This window comes from Chinchilla lanigera, unplaced genomic scaffold (genome assembly GCF_000276665.1).
Source record: "Chinchilla lanigera isolate Chin_1 unplaced genomic scaffold, ChiLan1.0 scaffold00050, whole genome shotgun sequence".
NCBI classification, from domain to species: Eukaryota; Metazoa; Chordata; class Mammalia; order Rodentia; family Chinchillidae; genus Chinchilla; species Chinchilla lanigera.
The window spans coordinates 5,629,454-5,651,077 of record NW_004955451.1 but is presented as its reverse complement, the minus strand read 5'-3'; the positions used below and the strand labels follow the sequence as shown (position 1 = coordinate 5,651,077).

Here is a 21,624-nt window from a genome sequence, read left to right as displayed (position 1 = left end):
TTTCCTATCATTTCACAGTGTCTATCATACCTCCGAGTTTAAATTAACTCTTTCAAGTTTTACACTAGTGACACAATGCGGTGCTTGCACATGTATGTTTTAGAGAAGAAATCTTTTAAAAGCGGGCCAGTGTTTGCCCAAACTAACAGCTTGTGTGTCTGAGCCTGCTGGGTGGGACCCCGTGGGGTGGTGGGGCTACAAGGCGAGGGGTGGAAAGGGCCATGCGGATGCTGAAGGTCGCAAGCGTACCTTCTACAGTGGGTGACAGGGGCCGGCTGGGGGCCTGTGTCTCTGAGGCTGCGATGTTTGGATTTCCCTGTGGCCGGGAGGTCTCAGTGGGGTAAGTTTCAGGGCTGGTGCAGAGACTTAAAGGGAAGGTGACAGTGGCACCAAGTCAGCTGTTTCCAGCCGCAGTTAAAAGGCAGAGCTATTTCCCCCCAAGTCCCGGCACCTTTCATCAAGACTAAGCTGGTGACTGATAAAGAAGCAAGAAAATAGAAGGTTGGGCCTGAGAGGCCAGAGGAGTAAATAGTTTCCAGGTGGGAAGAGGAGGACAGCATGGTGAGGCCCCTGCCCTTACTCTGCTGATCCGCGGTGGTAGAGCTAGCTGTCCACCACCTCACATCCTCCCAGGCGGCGCTGGGCGCCAGCCAGGTCTGGGCGATAAAGGGCTCCCTAACTGCCAAGCAGTAAGGATGTTTCATAAAATATTTACCTCCATGTATAAGAATAATGATGACAGAACGGCAAACAGCAGTTAAACAGCTTTGAGGGAATGGCAGAGGAGCCCTGGGATATTTTTAATGAGAATGGCAACTTCCTGTGTAATTTCCGAGGCTTCTCCTGCATTTACTGTACCTGACTGGTACCCTGAGAGTCAGGGAGGGGACTCACCACGCTGGGGGCTCAGGCCCCTGCAGGAAGCTGCCTCCGGGAGAGCTGAAGCAGCCTCACCTTCAGCCCATGTTTTGCAGCTCCTGAGAGGAAAGCTTTCTGCCTCTGGCCTGGCCAGGCACAGCAGGGCCCTCTGCTGTGGTGGTGACTCAGTGTGTGGTAGTGATGATTTAGGGGTCTGGCCTGCTCTTTCTCAGCTGGACTTGTAAGCAGCATGTACTACATGTGATTTTTTTTTTTCTTGTGGTATTTGGCATTGAACCCAGAACCTTTGTGCTATATCCCAAGCCCTTTTTATTTTGTATTTTGAGACAGGGTCTTCCTAAGTTGCCCAGGCTGGGTTGCAACCTGTGATCCTCCTGCCTCAGCCTTCCAGAGTACAGGATTACAGGCCTGTGTCACCATGTCTGGCTGGCTGTGATAATTTTAAGTTGTGGAAAGGGCAAAAAAAAAGATGAGGGGATAAAGAGGAGTAAAACTCTTCAGCCACCACCAAGCTAGGTTTCTAGCTATGTCCCAACGTGAAAATGGAAAGGAAAAAAAGAAAAAGGTTGGCTAACCACAGTGTAGGGGCCCCCCCATTAAAGAACTTTCTGCCATTTTCCTTCCTAATTTGGAAAACAATCTTCTCTCTCCTTGAAATAAATAAATCTGCATGTTTCTAAATATATCAAACAGTATCAGGACAATAAATTATACATAATGATATTTGTATGTCAGATCAGTAAAGGATGTTTGAAACGTGTAATTTGGCTTTCTCTTAGCTGCACACCCTCTACCTTTTTGTGTATTCTTTATTTCCCAGATATCTTACACCTTCAGTTATGGCTTTAATACAAAGACACCATGTTGACTTTCCCATTTCATACAGAACCAGAGGAAGGACCAACTTAGGATTGCTACGCACATGCTTATTTGCTGTTTCTCAGAAGGAAACAACTAGCCCTGAATTTCAGAGTATGCTCAGGAGTTAAAATTCTTGAGAAAAGAATTTATTCATTTATTTATGTAAGGGAACTACAAAGGGCCCATTACTTTTCAACATGGCATTTATACTTGGTGAGGTTTTCACGAGGAAAAACTCATTTCACTACATATTTTCTAGCAAAAACATGGCTTGCTTTTTTGGTGCAAAGTCTGACGTGTCTGTTTTTAAAACTAAGGCTTGGGAGACTACGGGAGATGGATAAATAAGCCAACTCTTTAATAAGAGAGGCGCCCGGTGTGGCAGTGAAATGCAATACCAAAAAGTAAACAAAAGGGCATTGTGTGAAAAAGAGCAAGTTGAAATTAATCTTGCTTTTCCGATTTGAAAACACGCTCATGGTTGTTAGTAACTGAGTCAAGACATTTAAATCATATATATACTTTTGTATCTTGACAGTGACCTTTTCTAAGTACGCAGTGGGGATAAGAAGATGAACAAAGCCATGCTCCAGAAAGAGCATTTCAGTTAATTGAACATGAAATGTGTTGCAATCTGATAACATTAATAATACACGATTGCTACACTATATCTAATATGCAGTTCATTTGGTCAGAGTCACAAAAGCATTCTGCAAATGTTAGCAGAGGAATGCTGTTCCAAACCTATAAACTAAGTGGCTATATTTTAATGCATTTGGAATGATCTTTGTATTAGTTATTGAGGCTGTGTAACAAATTACCCCAAAACTAACTAGTTTCAAATTAAGTATTTCTTATCTCACACATCTGAGGGTCAGGAATCTGGAATGGCTTAGCTGGGAGGGTTTGACTCAGGGTCTCTCATGAAACTGTATTCAAGACACAGACCAGAGGGTTAGAGATGTGGCTCAGTGGTAGGGCACATACTGAGGAGGTGCCACGCCCTGGGTTTTACCTGCATCCCTCCTCCCCAAGACACTGGTCAAAGGAGCAGTCATCTGAATGCTTGACCAAGGCTGGCAAATCCACCTGGAAGGTGTCTAGCTCATCATCCCTACAAGTTAATTCAGAATTTTGATGAGAAACCTCAATTGCTCCCCACAGGACCTGTCCATACAGCTACTTGAGCTTCCTCATGACATGGCTGAACTGGCTTCTCACAGAGCACGTGATCTGAGAGAGAAAGCAAGGTGGAAGCCACCTTGTCTCTTATGATTCTGCCCCAGAATCCACCCCCCATCTCTTCTTCTACATTCTGTTCATTAGAAGCCAGCTGGAAAGTACAGTCCATACTCCAGGGCAGACTCCCTGGGAATACTAAAGAGTTAGTGAATAACCCAAAGCCTCTGCCCCCAAGCTACATTCTCAGCCCTCAGTGTTCCTCTTAATTATTCCTCTTAATGAGCTTTGGGGTGCTAAAAAAATGCACTTTTGTTTTTCAGGGATGGTTTCCTTCTTTTGTAAAATAAGATGGGCTGGCTGCAAGGTTTCAAAATTTAGTGGCTTTTACAGTTCTCAGGGCAATAAAAGATTCATCAGCCTTCCACTAAATCTGTGCGATCACAATCCAGGAATCCATCAACACAAGAGCTCCCCACATGTCCAGTGGGCAGCTGTGCAGATAGGAGAGACCACCGGACTAAGATTCTTCCGTTTCCAGTTGTGAATTATTTTCACTCTTCTCTTTGGAGCAGGTCACTGACTCTTGACCCTCTCTACAATCAACAGGGAAGCTCTCACCAATGTGCTATCTAGGGCCCTCCCAAGGCAGAATAAACCAGACATTCTGGGGCAGAGTCCAGGTGTTGTGATGGTTTGTTTAGTTGTTTCCATCAGTGTGTTTTAAACAATGTGTGCATGACCGTGGCTGCCTGTTAAAATCATTTCAGGGGCTTTAAAAAAAGTCCTATGGCCCAGGTTATATCCCAGGCCAGTTAAATCAAAATCTCATGGGGAGAAACAAGCATCAGCATGTTTTTAAAAGTTCCCTAGGTGATTAAAATGTACATCCAAATTGACCTATGTTGCTTCATTGAGACCATTCCAATGCTACCTATGTTGCTACCTATGTAGCATTGAGACCATTCCAATGCTACCTAGATTACTAGAAGAAAACCCAAAATTTAGATGCCATAGTACTTTAAGGAAAAAAATGCATTTGTAAGGGAAGATATTAGGAATTAAATGGAAGCTGGGTGTGGTGGTGCATACCTGTAATCTCAGCACTCTGGGAGGCTGAGGCAGGAGGATGGCAAGTTTGAGCCTAACCTGGGCAATGTAGTGATTCAGAAGATCCTGTTTCACAAATAAAAAAAGGAGGCTGGGGATATATAGCCCAGGTGAACTTGCTGAGTTCAATCCTCATTACTGAAAAAATATGACACAGAAATGAGTTCTGTTTCTGGTCAAATGGCAGACTACATAACTTGAAAATCCTCCCCTTCAAAGCCATCTGTAACTACTGGTCAAAATGCAATAAACATCCACTGAAATGAGTTTACGGGACAGTAAGAAAGGGCCTCTCCAGGGTCATAAGCGTGATGACAGCTGATGTGGGCGAGGTGGGGTGGAGCTGGTCTCGGGCAGGTTTGCTGGTTTCAGAGGCCCAAGGAGGCGAACACTGGAACAGGAATAAGACACTGCTTCTGATCCATTTAAAGGAGATGAACCAAAGACCCAAGTTAAGCTAGAACTCTCACAAGGCTCCATCATTAGAGAAATAATTTGCTAAAACATAATCTCTTGAAGCCAGGCTTAATGGTGCAGGCCTGTCATCCCAGCACTTGGGAGGCTGAGGTAGGAGGACTGAGGCCAGCCTGGACTACCCAGTAGTGAATTCAAGGCCAGCCTCAACTACCTAGTGAGGCCCTATCTCAAAAAACAAAAACAAAGAAGTGATTTCTTGAATGCCACGCAAAGACACACACAAAAAATGTGCCTGTCTTAGCGTGGGTTCAGGGACAGGGAAGAAAGGCTCTGCTGGGAATCTGGCATGTCTGCTCAGCCAGTGACGTGGGTTTGAGCTGGGGTTTATAATAGCTACGTGGTCTAGACATTTTCAATCTGGGAATTAATGTAAAAGTACAGACGCAAAGACAAACTCCACAATATCCACAGATAAGATCTACGAGCAAGGTGTGCCGGATACTCAAGTCACAAGAGCCTCAGACAACAGAACTATTGGACTATGAAATAAGTAAGTTTAAAATTATTACAGACATAAAAGAATATTTGAAGCCAAGGCAAAATAACAGAATGCTATTATTCAAAAGGTAGGTTTGGAATGTAATTAGGTAGAATTTCTAGAAGTGACATACACAGTCATTGAAATGAAGAGTTCAGCGATGAGCGAAACACAGTGTGATCAGACACAGCGGAAGAGCGAGCCACGGCCGGTTCTCAAGGCAGCACGGAGACAAGGAAGGGAAGTCGGAGATGCACAGAAAGAGATGCTGAATTTCACACCCAACCCGAGACACGAAGGAGAGGAAGCCAGGAGGCTTCACCACGATAATGGCTGAGAGTATTCCGGATTCGATGGAAAACACACATTCCGAGATTACGGATGTACGAGTCAGGAACCAGCTAAATACAAAGAAACGCATAGTTGAATGTAGCATAGTAAAAATACAGGAAGTCACACAAAAACGGAGAAAATCTTCAAATCAAAAGAAAAGATTGATTGCCACAAAGGAATGACGGATTGATAGAAAACACTTCAGTAGTAAACACAGGCATAAGAAGATTCGGTGGAATACATTAAAAAAAGTGCCGAGGTAAGATGAGCGACAATCTAGAGCACTACACCTAGAGAAGTCATCATTCAGGGATGAGCATGAAGTATGATGCTCTTACTTATTTATTTTGGTACCTGGAACTGGACCCAGGACCTTGTGCTTGCCAGGCAGCGCTGTGCTGCTGTGCTACCTCCCCAGTCCAATGCTTTCGTATTAATGGAAAGAAGTACCACTTAAGAGTCTCTGACTGAGCTAGCCGGGCACTAAGAAGGATCACTTAAGTTACTTCCCTAAGAAATACGAAAGGAGATGTTTCCGGAGGAAGGGCTGGTGCTTAGACGGAAGCGGCACTAAAGCAGAAAAAAAGGTGAACAAATTGGAATTTCATTTATTTATTTTGGTTTTTTTCTGGTACCGGGAACCGAACTCACGACCTTGCGCTTGCCAGGCAGGCGCTGTGCTGCTGAGCTAAATCCCCAGCCCCCAAGGTGAACAAATTGGAAATTGACTGCATACAAATTTATAGTACTGCAGTGGTTAAAGTTAGGGTTATAAAAACAGGTGGATCTAAAATAATAAGCAACATGGACTGGGGACGTAGCTTGGTGGCAGAGTGCTTGCCTAGTATGCGCAAGGCCCTGGGTTCAGAAAATAAATACATAAATAATCAAATAGCAAGCAACAGTAACACGTAAAATGGGAGACTGTAATTGAAGTTGAGTCATTCTTAGCGTATCCTATAGTTGAAAGGAAATTGATATACTTTGGATTAATTATATATATTAAAATCATAATCACAGAAAGAGTACAAACAACTTATAATTTCTAGATTAGTGAAAGAGGAAAAAGGGAACAAAAAAATTCTTGATTCAATAGAAGAAAAGCAAGGAGGTAAACAAAAAGCTCTGAGAAATCAAAGTGAATAAAATATGCAGAATAAGACTCAAGAGGTAAATTCCAGAATGTCAGAAATCAGTAGAATGCTAAGCCTTATACATTGCTTCTATGACACAACTTGGAATATCTTTTTTTTTTTTTTTCTGGTACTGGAAATCGAACTCACAACCTTGTGCTTGCCAGGCAGGCGCTGTGCCACTGAGCTAAGTCCCCAGCCCCTGGAATATCACTTTGGAAAACAGCTCAGCATTACCTCATAAAGGTACATTATGTTCACATACCTTATGACCCCGCCAGCAATCACTCCAAAGAGATATTCTGGCCTACATATACTAGGAGACAAAATGTTCATTATAGTTCTGTTTGTAACAGCAAAAAACTAGAACACCACCACGCTTACTGAAAAGAGAAAGGGCAAAGTAACCTGCAGCAAATCTCATAATGGAATATTAGACAACTATGAAAAACTATAAGCAGATGCATCAATTTAGTTGATTAGTAATTCTGTGTTGAGCAAAATAATCAGCCTCATAATATTCTCATAAAGTTTTACAATGAGTAAAACAAAACATTATTTAGTCACTGATATGTGTGGTAAAAGTTTTTCAAAAGCAAAATAATAATAACTACAAGACTCAAGGGTGTTACTTCAGTTAGGGGAATGAGATGGGAGGAGCACACAAGCAGACGTAAAGCACTGTCTGGTTGAATAGTAGGGTCATGGGTGTTCATAATCACATATAAAATAAAATAGGGCCGTGATTATACCCAATAACAACGTGTTATAAAAGAGATCATGAGGCTGGGCATGGTGGCACATGCCTATAATCCCAGCACTCAGGAGGCGGAGGCAGAAGGATCGCTGGGAGTTCACTGCCAGCCTGGGCTACAAAGTGAGCTCAAGGCCAGCCTGAATGGCATAATAAGACCCTGTTCTCAAAAAAGACAAAAATAGGCGGAGGATATAGCTCAGAGGCATAGCACCTGCCTGGCAAGTGTGAGGTCCTGAGTTCAATTTCCAGCACACATAAAAAGAGAGACTAAAATATAAATAAAATCATGATTAATATAAATCCATTTAACTACCAGCAGTCATAAATGTAAACAGGAAGAGAATTTACCATTTACAAGAGACTCAACTAAAACTTAAGGACATGGAAAGGTTGACAGTAGAAAGACAGAAAAGACAGCAGGAAAGTATTAAGTAAAAGAGTAACTACATTTATCTTACATTAGACTCTAAAACATCACATCATCTGGGTCAATATAAAAGGAATACAGCTGCCTAGAATAGTAAACTGAAACTTGTATATACTTAATTGTCTTGAAATACACAAAATAAAAACAGAGAAAAGTAAAATAATGCTTTAGAGTGGAAGGTTTTAACAGTTCTTTTAGATACATGTGCTGGGATACTTTTAAAATACAAACAGCAAAACCTGAGAGATTTATAGAAGAAACCGGAAAATCCAGACATGGAGAAATTTTAATGAACCTCTAGAAAAAGTGGTAGATGAAGCAGACAAAATATTAAGAAGACAATAGAAAACCTAGATGCTCTAAGCAACAAGCTCGTTTTAATCAGATGCATATAAGGTGCTACACTTAACAAATTCTAGACATGCTTTTCAAAAAGACAGATACGATTTATAAAAATTGACCATGTATCATTTCCATAAATCACAGTGTCTTATTTTTATAGGCCACATTCTCTAGTTAAATTAGACATTAAAACAAATTCTCAAATTAAAATCTGAAAAAAATAATTAAAAAAAAAGAAAAAAAGCTACTAGCCAGGCATGGTGGCACATACCTGTAATCCCCAGGAGAGTCTGTCGGGGGCGGTTAGGCAGGAGGATCACAAGTTCAAGTCCTGTATGGGTACAAGTCCTTGCTTTAAAAACTAATAAGGGATGGCGATGTAGCTTAGTACGCAGGCCCTGGGTTCAATCCCCACTGCTGTTAGTGAATAAATGAAAAAGACAAAAACAACTTCCAATTCTTCCAAGACAAAAACAACTTTTCATGTTTAGAAATTATAAAATATACCTATATTGAGCCATGAGTCAATACAGAAATCACATGTGAATTACCAATTTTTAAAACCAAATAAGAAAAAGTTTATATATGTAGCTTGGTATCTATGGTGAAATCTGTAGATGTACTGTAAATGTTCAAATCAGTAAGCAGAAGATTAAAATTAATTACCTATGCTACCCAGTCAAGACATTTACAAAAGAGCAACAGAATAAACTTGTAGAGTGGAAGGGAATGTATCAGATATGTAATATATGTTACTATTACATGACATAATTTTATGTAGTCCATAAGAATGTAAGATATGTAATATATAGCAGAATTAATGAAACAAAGAAAATACTGTTAATAAAATTAAAACCTGATTTTTTGAAAATGCTACTAGAAAGAAGAAAACACTAAAGAAAAAAAGGCAGAACTCTGGTACAACTGAGCCAGATAAAGGAAGATATGTCTAAAATAATACTTGGAATGAAAAAAAGGGACATTGTGGATAAAGAGAGAGATTAAAATATACTAACACTGTGAACTGCATTTTTTGTCAGTATTTTTGAAAACTTAGATGGTATGGATAATTTCCTTGAAAAACAGTGTGTGCAAAAATGGATTCAAAAAGGAAACAGAAAAGCTGACGAGATCCATAACCATTGAGGAAATGGAATCAGTAGTTAAAAATCAACCTATGAAATGGCTTTCCCAGCCCCAGACACTTCGCTGGCAAGTTCTACCAAATATTCAAGGAACACATAATTCCAATCTTAAACACACTGTTCCAGAAAATGAAAAAGAAGGAACATTTACCCGTTCACTTTAGGAGGCCTGTGGAACCAAACAAAGGCACCATGAAAGGGGAAATTGCAGCCAGTTTTTTCCTCAAAAAATCCTGGGATGAAATTAGATATTGACCGGCATTCATCCATCCATTCATCCGTCCACCCGTCCATCCGTTCACCCAGCCATCCATCCACTCAGCAGGTATCTGTCGAGTGTGCCCCATGCACCAGCAGGCACTGTGCTGGTACAAGGAGAGCCACAGTGGCTGGGAAGCTGCGGCCTGCCGGAGAAGATGGGCAATAAAGAAAATGATCACAGAGACGAGGCACACAGAGCACGTTCCGGCAGGTTAACAGTGTGTGTCGAGGGCAGCTGACCGGGACACAGCCCTGGGAAAGCTTTCCAGGCACACAAGTGGACTAAGAGACGTGGGAAGACTGTTCTGGAGGCCACACTGCAGGGCTTCAGGTGGGAGATGTGGGATGCAGTACAAGAAAGATGGGAGGGCTCCTCGAGGTGATGCCCCCAGACCCGCCTTCCTGATGGATTTGTACACGAGGGGTCAACCTTGTTGTCTCCTAGGGCTAGGACTGGTCACCGACAGAGGGAACCTTAAAAGAGATTCAGGTTTAGGGCAAAAGAGTGTGCATGTGGTTTTGGACATGTTGGGTTTGGAGAACTTTCAGGAGTGTTAAATGCAGATGTTGACCAGGAAACTGACCCGTGTCTGGAACTCTTTGTGAAGGTCAGGGGTGAAGATTGAGGGCGGCATCAGTAGGTAGCAGGTATGTAAACCCATCCCACCAAAATTCACAGCAGGGAGAAAAGAGGGCTGGAGATGAGCTTCAGTAGTGAAAGGAGAGGCAGAAGAGGAGTCAGCCAAGAGATGAAGGAAGGACTGGTAAGGGGTGAGGGGAACCAGACGGGCTGGCATCAGAAGGGCTGGGGACAACGGAGTCCCCCGACAGCACTGCCCACCAGTGTGGAGACTAAGGGGGTGAGGTCTGCCGCTGTGCGCCAGAATTCTCCTGATGCAGGGACTGCGTCGAGGGAGAGAGCTGGAGGATACATGGCATTAATAATAATCCATTCATTACCAATAACTTAGTGGGAAGGGACAGTAAGAGGGAATTTTTGGGACAGTGAAATTGTTCTGCCTCTTGATCCTCGTAGTGGCTATGTGATTGTGTGCCTCTGTCAAGACTCAGAATTACAGAGCAAGACAGGGCCTGGGACTATAATGTTACTAGTTATAAATTAAACATAAGTAAAAAAAAACACTAGGGATGAGAGACTTCCGTCTAGTCATCTCTCAGCCACGGAATTGGTCACCTCAGAGCTAGTCCTTGTCCTCATCACGTGTCCGCCTGTATGGGCCTATACCAGGAGGAAGGGCACCCACTATCACCTTGTGAAGGACAGAACAAACAGAAAGGCAGCAGAACCAGTGGTACCGGACTGATGGCTAGAGCCCCTCCTAGGAACTGACTTGGGGGGGCGGGGGGCGGGGGACTGGCACCTCTGTGACCCTGAAGTAAAATGAAGGGGTTGGCCTAAGCAAGGTCTTTCTCAGATGACCTGTCTAGAGTGTAATAATCCATAAATACAATGCAATTAGCTCTGCTGTCTGCATTTTGTTATTGAGAATAACCATAACACTGGCTCTTCAACACGAGACCCCCAGGGGACCTGAGAAGCAGTGTGGAGGGACTGAAGAGCTTGGGTTTGTGGCTTAAAGCCTTAAAGCGCCTCCTAAAGATCGTATTAAGTAATGACTGGTAATGAAAGTGACCCACGTTAAGTGTGCAATGAAAAATTTGTTCACTTTTGATACTTCACCCCCACCTCACCCATCCCGTCAGAGAGGTATTAGCTCAATTTAGAGGCCAGGGAGGGTGAGGGCCTGGTCGCCTAAGGCTTGGGCTGCTGGTGTGATTTTCCAAAAGTTCCACGTTTCTAGGACCCACAGTGGATTTGGTACAGTTTGGTGTTGAGTGTATTCCATTGTCTTCTAATCCTATAAAAATTAATGGAAAAGTGTTAATTGGGCATCAAGTCACGCTTCACATTAATCTGAGCATTTGATGAACCACAACTTTATGTTGCCCCTCATGCCATATTAACTTAGCTTATTGCAATAATTAAAAACAATAAGGATAATTATATCCTTATTGTTTTAAATACCCCATAAATTGAATCCAGCGTGAATTTGGCCAGTGTGGAATCTGCTGGAGAAGTGAGCGATATCTTTGGGAAGCTAAAAACATCGTCTTTCTGGAGTTCTTACTGTACACAGGGAAGAAAGCAGCATTTATTAAGCACCTACTGTTGCCAGGTCCGCTACTGCACCTAATTGCCCCCAATAGTCATCAATGAGGGGGTAGGGGACTTAAGCCTTCTGCCGCCCCAGTGACCTCCCCACTCAGGTCCTAGGAAGTCTTGGGCTGTTTCAGTCTCTTGCATTTTACTGTCTGAGCACGGAAAGCTTGGGTAACTAGAGAAATAATAAAATAGGGAGTAGACCGGCTGGAGAGGGCTTTCCTGAAATTACCTCTTCCCAGCCATCCTGGAACCGCTACAAAAAGGCTTCTCACTATAGAGACTTCTGTTCTGAGCCCCTATCATTTGACCTTACCCCCACCCCCCCTGCCTATTTTATTATAGTTTTAAAACGCTGCGTGATTAACGCGGAGACCCTTTCTTCACTTTCTCGACACCGCAATCTCCACAGTTCTCTAAGTTCCAAAATAACCTTTCCCGGGCACGAATTCGTACCTCTGGCGGGGAAGGGCGGGAGCCGCGCAAGACGTTCCGGTGCGGAGCGAGCGCCGAACTTGCAGCGTGAAGACAAAATAAAACTTGCGGCCGGTGTTTGTGCCGGTGGGGGGGTCTCCGCCATCCTGAAGCCCCCTCTCCTTCCCGATCCTGGGGTGGGGGTCTCGGGGGCCGCCCGAAGAGCGCCAGGGTGTGGGTTTGCTCCCGACGTCCTTGACCTAAATTTCTGCACGGTGGCTGGAAACCGGGCGCAGAGCTGGCCGGGCGGCTGGTGCCATCCGCGATCCCCGCGGCCAGGCCCGGCGAACTTGAATGGAGAGGACGAACTAGTGCGGGGGGACGGGGCGGGGGGGCGTCTCCTCCCGGCCCGGGTGAGGAGCCACGGCCGGCTCTCCGCGCCGCCCCTTCCCCCGGTCTTCCCGCCCCCCCGCAGCCCATGTGATCAGGGGAGTCGGGGTGCGCTCCCCCTCTTCGTCCGCGCCCCGCCGGCCGGGAGGCGGGGCCCCCCTCAGGCCGCGGGGTTCGCGCCCCGCCCCCGTGGGTCCGCCGCGGTCCACGGGGGGCCGAGTGTGAGCGCGGACAGGCGGGGGCCGCCCCGGGGTGCGTGACGTCACCGCATTGGTTACACGACGTTCCAGAACTCCGCCCCACACGCGCGGGGAGGAGGGGAGGAGGCGGAGGCGGCGGAGGAGGGGATGGGGGTGGGGAGGAGGAGGGGGAGAGGTGGGGATGGGCCGGGGGGGCGGGGACCGGGGCAGGGGGGGTGGGGGGCGGCGGGGCTGAGCTAAGCCGAGCCCACGTGTGACGGCTCTCGCCGCGGCCCCGGCTCCGCGGCTCGCAGCGCGATTCTGAGGAGCCCGGGCGGGGGGGCCGAGGAGGGGGAGGAGGGAGCGGAGATCTGGGGCTCGGAGCCGGCCGCCGCTCCGCTCCGATCGCTGTGGGGCTCGGTGTGTCGGGGGTGGGGGGGCGGGGGGGCTCCGCTATGGAGGCAAATGGGAGCCAAGGCACCTCGGGCAGCGCCAACGACTCCCAGCACGACCCCGGGTAAGTTTCCAGCCTCTGCCCACCGCGCCGCCTCGGCTGCCCTGCTTGCGGCGGGCGGCGGGGCCGGGCATCTCCGCGCCCCCGCGCCCTCCCGCGCCCTCCCCCCCTGGAAGTTACACACCTTGGGGTGGCGTTCGCCGGCCCCTGCTCCCCCACCCACCTCCCGCCTGGCGCTCGCCCGCTCCCCCCGGCTCTCCGTGTAGCTTTTGTAAGTTACACGTCAAAATGGCCGATCTGACATCGGTGCTCACTTCTGTTATGTTTTCTCCCTCTAGTAAAATGTTTATCGGTGGACTGAGCTGGCAGACCTCACCAGGTAAGGGAGGGAGGGGGGGACCCAGGCGTCCCCCCCTTCTTGGCTTTTTTATTGCTCTTTGTTATCCCGGTGTAGGAGCCCCCCCCCCCCCCGCCCGCTTCCCCACTTCTCCTGTGCAAGGTTATTTTTTTAAATAGCAAATCCTTTCTGAGCCCTCTACGCGACCTCTGTTGCCGAATTTCCCCCGCGTGTGCAGAAAATGCAAAAACAGAACAGAATAACAACAGAAAACTACTTTTGGTTTTTGTCCTTGATCACAATTTGCATTGCTTTTTTTTTTTTCTCCACACCCCCCCTCTCCGCCCCATCTCTCTCTTTCTCTCTCTACAGATAGCCTTAGAGACTACTTTAGCAAATTTGGAGAAATTAGAGAGTGTATGGTCATGAGAGATCCCACTACGAAACGCTCCAGGTAAACCATTGCCTTCTGGATTTTGTCTTATTTTAGAACAAAGTTTAAGTCTTATTTTTGGAGGTGTCTTCGGAAGTAGCTAAGCGGATTTAGAATGGGGCTCAGGCGCAAGGCTGGTCTGGAGCACCCCCCCCCCATAACCTGAAAGGTTATTGTTAATTAGGGCTAAACTCTGGATGCAGAGATGGCCATCTCTCCTCTTGAAGTCATTTTCCTGTCGCTTCTTTCTTCTCTCGTTTAAAATGACATTCGGCTTCATTCACTTTCCATATAGTTTTTTTTTTTTTTTTTTGTAATGTGTGTCTTCCTCCTACTCTGAGCTTTCCAAACTCTCAAGTCCTCTCTTGGAAAGGTGGGTGGATCTAAGTGCCTGGCTTCTTGGGAATAAAACAAAGCATTGAGAAAGGGAAGAGGAGAGAAACTGAGGCGACCAGGGTGGGGACTCCAGCCTTCTCCCAAGTTATCTTCAGCCGCCCTGTCCCCAGCCACTTCCCCGTTAACCTTGATATTTTCCCTGGCGAGGTGGAGGGCTGTGGGAAGGAGGGGCTTTGGGGGAGGGAGTGGGACCGGGGGGCTGGGGGGGCGCTTCGGCTCCCCATTCTGCATGAGGTCTCCTTGTTGCTTTCAATGGTGTCACATTTTCGTGTTTGTTTTTCTCCCTCTTTGTCTCCTTTCAGAGGCTTCGGTTTCGTCACGTTCGCAGATCCAGCAAGTGTAGATAAAGTATTAGGTCAGCCCCACCATGAGTTAGATTCCAAGACGGTAGGTTGCTTTTTCATTGTTGTTTTGTGGTTGTTGTGTTGTTGTTGTTGTTCTTAGCCCCTTTTCAGGACCGGTATGGTCATTGACAGCCCCATTTAAAGGGACAGCGCCTTCTTTTGCCTTTGTGCTGGATAGAACGGGGTACTTTTAAACAGAGCTAGCGACTTGGCTCACAAGTTTGCTGCCTCGGCTGGATTGGGGGTTTTCTTTCTAGAGCCTGTCCCGCTGCAGCCCCGCGGGCTGCCAGGCTGAGGCTGGGGGCGGGGGTCCGGCCGGGGAGAGGCTGTCCTGGGGCGAGGGGCTGCTCAGGGAGCCTGCGCCGGAGAGCCAGTGGAACTTTGTCAGCCGAGCACCAACTGTGGCTGTGCGAGCTGGCTTGTGGAAGGCACTGCCTCTTCCTGGCTGAGGGGCGCCCTTTGGAAGGAGGGCAGGGGGCGCTCCTCTTAGGTCCGGGCAACAGGTTTCTCTTGGGGCACTTGGGATTTGGAATGTGGTTGGGAAGGGAAGGAGACGCCGGCAGTGCCAAGCTGGGCATCCATTGGCGGAATTCCAGATGGCCTGAAATTGCAGGCTGATAAGGCCTTGGGTTTCAAAGTGGTTTTTTTTTTTTTCTTCTTTCTTCCTTTGCTCTGTAGATCCTTTCATTTGCCTGTGGATACTTTTACAGCGGCAGAACTTTTTTCAGATTCAGAGTCTTAGAGGGGAACCGACTCTAGGGTGAGGTCAGGGGGAAGGCAGAAAGAGTATCAGTCTGTAATAATAAACTGAACGTTAAGGGAGGCTGGGGAGCCTGCAGTGTTTTGTTTAGCCCCTGAGCTGGCTTCCTGCCTCTCCTGCCGTCCCTGTGTGTCTCCTTTGCTTTCCTCAGAATTCTTGCTTCGAGTCCTAAAGCTTGGGCCTCAGGATGACATGGGATCTCAGAGCTGGGCGGGGTGGCACTCCGCTTCTCCTGGGTGGGCTTGTGGGGTGAGGCAGGGGGTGGGGCTCTGGGCCCAGTTGCCCATTCCGAACTTGGGCAAGTGATTCCTGCCTCCGGGCCTCCATTTTCCTCTTCGTGAAATAGACTGGATAAAGTGATCTTTCAAGCCCTTTTGGCTTTATCATTGAATGGAGGAGGAAAAAAGGAACCTGGCAACCTTTGGTGCCTTCGGATTCATTTTACAAATTCACCCTCTTTCGCTGCCCTCTCCCCCTAAGAAAAAAACCTCCTATACTTAGTTGATTTATTAATTGTCCTGGACATGTCCATGCTTGCAGATCGGCTTTTTTGTACTTTCAGATAATTTCAGGAATAATCCTTTGTAGGGTGATAATGGATGTCTGAAGATTTTTTTCTCTTGCTTTCTTGGCTTGATGTTTCAAAAAACTATTAAAATTAAAGAAGAAAATCATTTCAAGGCAAATTTGGGGATTTCTTATTCACCCCCGTCACCCTACCTGGGTGGGAGAACTAGAGTGAGGTTTTGGTGGTGGCTGGTGGGTCGGGTCCCTCAATTAAGTGTGTAGTCTGCAGATTCCCCCCCCCACCCCCATTGATTGTAGACATGTTTTGGTCGCGGTTATTTAGTATAACCTAGCTTTTGACTTTGTTTCAACGTTCAGTGCAGGAGGCAGAAGCGGTTGGTTTATTGACATGGATACGAGGATCTTGTTTACTGTTACCTTAAAAGCTTTGTTTAGGTAACCGCCATTCCCATCCCAAATAGTACCCTAGTCATTTCCTAGAGGACTCTGTAGCTACAGTAAGTAGAGCTGTACCTAACTAACTAATGTTTTAATTTTTGGTAGTTTCTTTTTTTGTTTGTTTTGTTTTTAAAAACTAGTCAACAGGGATGTGCAAAAGGTTGGGATTTGCCATCCTGCCCTGACCCTGCCTGTCCTTTAGAGACCCCAGGGTGCACTTTGTACGTGGAAGAACACCGATCTCAGTGTGACACACTGGTGTCACCACACACCACACAGTTCACAGTTGTGGTTTTGTAATTTCAGATACGTACTTTTCTTGGCGTTTCGTGTTCTTCTTTGTACGTTTTTGTTTCTGGCCTCTCCCCTGGCATGCCCCTCACCTTTTACTGCGCAAACAAGGTGACATTGCAGTTGTGCTGGCCAGCTAAAAAAAAAAAAAAACAGCAACAAAACCCCAAATAACTGCTTTGGGGAGCATTTGTGAACAGATGCCTCTGCCTCTACCTTCGGTCAACAGAATGGAAAATCCACACCTGTTGTATTTCTCTTGTAGACAAGCTCTAGTCAGTGCTGGGTCCACCTGTAGATGTGGTCACGTTAATCTTTATGGAAGGGTAGCTTCCTAGATCAGAGATTTGTGTCTATTTTAGTTTTTGAAAAGTAATCTCTCATTTCTCAGGTGATGCTTAGAGGTAGAAAACACGATGTAGACTTCTATCAGGTCTTTAAACTACCTTAATAAAAGCGATAAATCTTTATATATCTTCCTGGTTGACGTCCTAGGAGGTGGAGGTCAGAGAACAGAGGAACTAACTACGGTGTGCTTTTCCCCCCAAAGCATTATTTTTTTTTCCTCTACAGCAGAACTGAAGACAAAGTTCAAGTTAACTTTTTAAAAGGGGAAAATTTTATTATGAGAGCAAAGCCTATAAACAAATACTTGTAGCACTATTCCTGCCATTCCCCGTTTTGAATTTTCTCCCAAGATTTGTGACATTTAGAAAGCTAATGAAAACCAACAACGGTTGTATTTATGTTTATGCCTTTCCTCCTCTTTTTATCTGTCCAATAACTTTTTTGTCCTCACGTCAGCCTGTTAGGTTCAGATGATGCTGTGGGAATTGTTTTGGGTTTTAAAGCCAGTCGCTGACTGAGAATCGCGTGCTGTACTAGCATCTGATTTGCAGTGGAGGAGTTTTTCCATTGGAGTTGAGGTTGAGTGGGGAATACCCTAACTGTCAGTAGATCCCGATTTTTTTTGTTCAGCCATTTTCTTTTTTTACCTGCCCCATGATGGCCTTGCAGTTTTTAAAATCCAAGTGGATTAAATTCTTGTACATCCTTTTCTTATTCACTATAATTTTTTTTTTCTTTTTAAAGAGCCAAGGCAGGCTTCATCTGCTTTCTTCTGAGGTATGATTTCGACGCAAATGATCCTTTTGATTAATCCCGGATAACTTTATTTTCCTAAAAGGGGTGAATTAATTCAAACAGAGCATTGCATTGGATGCCTGCGGGGAGTTTTTGGATGTTGATTTTTAAAAATTTTTGGAATCATTTTCCTCCCTGCTGCTAGAAAGAAGAAATACCAGCCGATTACCTAGTGCTAAATGATTCTTTTCTTTTAATTTTCAGGTTATGACTTTTTCAGTGGTCTCATTGTTCCCATGTTTTCTCCTGACCATATGTTGCACATTAGCCTCTGGTACCATTTCCATTCAGTGCCTGTGGAAGAGAAGCCTTTGCCCAAATAAGAATACACTAAATATGATTTATGGAGAGCATCGCATGTTGAAATGCATGATGGGACATTTTGAGAGGGACTGTGAAAGTAGAGGTCAAAACGGAAGGAACTTTTAAGTTGCCTGCCAAGTTCCTCAAAGCTGTTATAAAGCCTGAGAAATGAATGATTAATGATTAGGTGATTGATCACATATTTGTTTCCTCTCCCCAAAGGATTCCACTGACTCCACCTTTTCAATTTTTCCTCCAGATTGACCCCAAAGTTGCATTTCCTCGTCGAGCGCAACCCAAGGTAAGTGGGATAACCAACGAGATAGGATTTTAGCGCTCAGAAGTGGTTGAGCATTTCAGGTTTCCAGCGGAGCTTTGGCAGTGGACTGTTGGAACCTGGTGTTCACTGTGCTTCTAGGGTGCCGGCTTGGGGTGGGAAGAGTTCGGGCAAGCACCTTGGTGAGCTGACCATGCGCCTTCAGGTTAGCTGGCTCAGCTGTGTTCTGAGCATTCACCCTGGGAGAGGGACAAGGCTGATCCTCAGTGGGAGGACATGGCTCCGTCTGTCGCAATATTTATGCAAGCATTCTATTGAGTCTTTTAAGCATTGCCGAGATCGTATCAGGAAGAGTTGAACATTTCCTTGTGACTCTTTGGAGGGCACTTTTTGTGGCTGTGCAAGTGTGGAGCTTTTGGAGAGGAGCAGAGTTGTAGCAAACAGATTTTCCTGGGAAGAACACCTTGCTAGAGCCCTGAAGCTATAAATCGAAGAGAAGAAGCGGAGGATGTTGTGTTTTTAGGTTGGTGGGCTAAATCAGGGCACACTTAGCCGATGCTGCTTCTGTGGCCCCTGCAGGAGTCCCCAGGCAGCCCTGCACTGTCTTAGAAGCATGTAGCTAACATCACTTTGACTGGGCCTGCCAGGTGTGGCGGTGAGATCACAGCTGCACGAATCTGCAGTTCAGTTGGGAGGGCATATGGCATATATGCTCACTGTGCATTTTTTAGGATGCTTTTTTTCCTCCGTGAATAACATTGGAAGAGTACTTTGCTGGATCCTGTGGTAACACGGGAAGAAGTACTCTTCTGTATCCTGTGGCCTTGGCATGCTTGGGGAAGGGGCAGGTTGAAGCTTCTGATTGCAGGGCATGAAAGGAAAGGGCTGTGGCTTTAGCAAATTCAGTTTCTTTCTTTCAGCAGAAGAGAGTGGAATCTTCTAATTGTGTGAGGGGAAACGGTTATTTGCACATTAGCAAATAAAAGTTGGCTGTTGTGGATGGTATTTTGAGAATTTCAGGTCTGGGACCAGCCATGTGATTGAGTGATTCTTTCTCTTCTCCTTTAAAGATGGAACCACAATTCCTTAGGCAAATACAATGACATATTTTCTTAGGCATTTTTCCCCCTAATGCTTAAGCAGATGGTAGGAATTAATACACCGAACAGGTTAGATTACTTCTGTAGTAGCACAGACTTTGGGATTGTCTTAACTGCTTTAGTGGCTTTCTGATCTGTGTGGGAGCCTTCACATCTCAGAAAAGCTTTCCAGGATGAGCAGTATTTCCTAGGTTTGGAGGAATTGCTATTTCTTCCCTACGTGTGAATCTTCAAATTTCCAGGCTAGTCACTTGACCACTCAGAAATTAGGGAACCTGGAAAAAAATCCTTGTCTTGGTTAAACCATGGGTTTGACCTGTTTTCTCCTCCCTTTTGTTGTCTGCTCCCAGCCCAGAACTTTTTTCTTGTTTTAAACTAGGAAGGCAATGTTTTACTTTAATAAACTCCATTGCTTGCTTCTCAGTGATACATTCAACTTGAAAACAAGGTAAAGTGTTTGTCCAGCTTGGCAAAGTATCCATCCCTGCAACCCTCAATTCCAGGATGTTTTGCAGCCCACTTTAGGTATCTTAGATGTTAAAGTCAAGCCAGTTGGGGGAGCGTGTTTCCTTGGAATTCTGAGCATTTAATAATAATACCCTTGTTTTTTATGGAGGAAGTTACTTGCTAAAGGGCTTTGCTGTTTGCTATCTCCACCTGAATCCCAGCTCTGTCTGTTCTCTCATCTGTCTAACGGGAGTGCTAACAGCAGCTCTGAGGGGTTTGGGCATGGTCCATGTGCGAGCCGCACAGCTTGTCATCATCACCATCGGTATTGTTGGTTTTTAGGATGGTGGTGGTTTGCAAACTTGACAGCTAGGCAATCCGACACTGGCCGCGCCACTCATTAGCTGTGCAAATTTGGAAAAAAACATTCAGCTTCCCTCAACCTCATTTCTTCCCCCTTTTGTAGGTTTTTTCTGCAGACTAAATAAAAGTAATACACTTTTGAAAAAGGCCTACAGCATGGCGATGCCATGGAGGTGTTAGCCACTGTTTTTACTATTAGTTTTCGTTAGGTCCTCACACCAGTTCTATGAGAGATGGAGTGAGAATACACACCTGTAATCCCAGCACTTTGGAAGGCTGAGGCAGGAGGATTGCAAGTTCAAGTCTCACCTGGGCAGCTTAGTGCAGCAACCTGTCTCAAAATAAAAAAGCTAATAGCAGGGGCTGGAGACATAGCTCAGTGATAGAGTACCTGTGGGTTTGGGTATTTTTTTACAGAAAATGAAATGGAGACATGGAAGTGCTTAGATGACTTGCCAGTGGTCACCCAGCTAGGACTAAAGGTCAGTGAAGAGGGGACCTGGGATATGCTCCGTGGCACGGTGCCTGCCTGGCAAGTGTGAGGTCCTGAGTTTAATTCCCGGCCATACCTGCCACCCTCCGCAGACTGATACTAATTGATGGGATGTGCAGGGCACCCGCATAGGCACTTTATGTGTACTGACCCATTTAGTCTTCACCGGGGCCCTGTAAGTGGTATAGATGAGGAAGCTGTATAGATGAGGAAAATCTATTCATTGTATAGATGAGGAAACTGAGGTACCCACAGTGTGTGGAGAAGTGGCGCAAGACACTGGCTTCAGAGCTGGACTCTCGTTGAGGGTCTGCCCCGTGGGTGTGCCGCTGGGCGGCAGCCCTCTGTTAAGGAGTAGGAGATGGGCTCCCCGAGGTCAGCAGGCAGTGCAGAGCAGATGCCAGCCAGAGGCTCCAGGCTGAAGTCCCGGGTTCTTGGGCCAGGGTGAGTCTCCCCCCGCTGCGCTGTGCTTTCAGCCGCTGTGTGACACTGTCTGTGCTGTCTTTCCATTTGACCCCTCGGGGCATTCTCTTCGATGGTTCTGATCTTGTTCTGCCCCACTGAGGCAACCTGCCGACTTGTCCAAGTGTGAGTTGTGTGGGAATTGGGGCAGGATAAGGAGAAAGGGCCCTTCTCTGTCAGAGGTTATTTTCCAACAGAATTTGAGCCTGCCTGCCTGAGTTGCACATGGAAGTTGCTGTTGGGGACCATAGCCCGGCTGGCAAGAGTATAGAACTTTCAGGGAAACCTTATTGATTGATTGTTTATCTCCCCACGGTCCTAAAACTTCTGCAGGTCTGTGTTCGGGTCACAGTGGGAGGCGAAGGGGTGAACTGCTCCCTTCCTTTCCTGGGCTGGGTGAGGATCTTGTAAATGATACGTCAGCTTGTGTCTCAGTTAAAATTCATTTCTCTGCTTTCTGGCTCTCCCTCCTCACTAACACTCGCCTTAGAAATATTCCGTGGAGGTG

At 46.0% G+C, this 21,624-nt stretch overlaps 2 protein-coding genes across 12 annotated transcripts in view; one reads left to right on the top strand and one right to left on the bottom strand.

The window, feature by feature from the left end:
* Msi2 (musashi RNA-binding protein 2) overlaps window positions 1-21,624 on the top strand; it is a 426,832-nt gene that overhangs the window by 46,762 nt on the left and 358,446 nt on the right. For 2 of the 11 annotated variants that reach the window (XM_013519248.1, XM_013519254.1), the window contains exons 1-5: window positions 12,792-13,064; window positions 13,340-13,380; window positions 13,711-13,792; window positions 14,470-14,554; window positions 18,234-18,275. In XM_013519248.1, coding sequence (XP_013374702.1) covers window positions 13,003-13,064; window positions 13,340-13,380; window positions 13,711-13,792; window positions 14,470-14,554; window positions 18,234-18,275 — 312 coding nt within the window. In that variant the 5' untranslated portion in view covers window positions 12,792-13,002. Of the gene's footprint in view, window positions 1-12,791; window positions 13,065-13,274; window positions 13,381-13,710; window positions 13,793-14,469; window positions 14,555-18,233; window positions 18,276-21,624 lie in introns of those variants that run through there. The other 9 variants (XM_013519252.1, XM_013519247.1, XM_013519253.1 and 6 more) reach the window with 6 other exon arrangements.
* LOC102007173 (translation initiation factor IF-2-like) lies at window positions 11,043-12,699 on the bottom strand. Its single transcript, XM_013519255.1, has 2 exons — window positions 12,021-12,699; window positions 11,043-11,262 (listed from the first exon to the last, which is right to left on the bottom strand). The coding sequence occupies exons 1-2, from the start codon at window positions 12,456-12,458 to the stop codon at window positions 11,257-11,259; spliced, it is 444 nt and encodes a 147-aa protein (XP_013374709.1). The 5' UTR covers window positions 12,459-12,699; the 3' UTR covers window positions 11,043-11,256.

Bases quoted from the DNA above. Each gene is read 5' to 3' on its own strand.
- LOC102007173 (XM_013519255.1), bottom strand. From the start codon at position 12,458: ATGGGCTGCGGGGGGGCGGGAAGACCGGGGGAAGGGGCGGCGCGGAGA.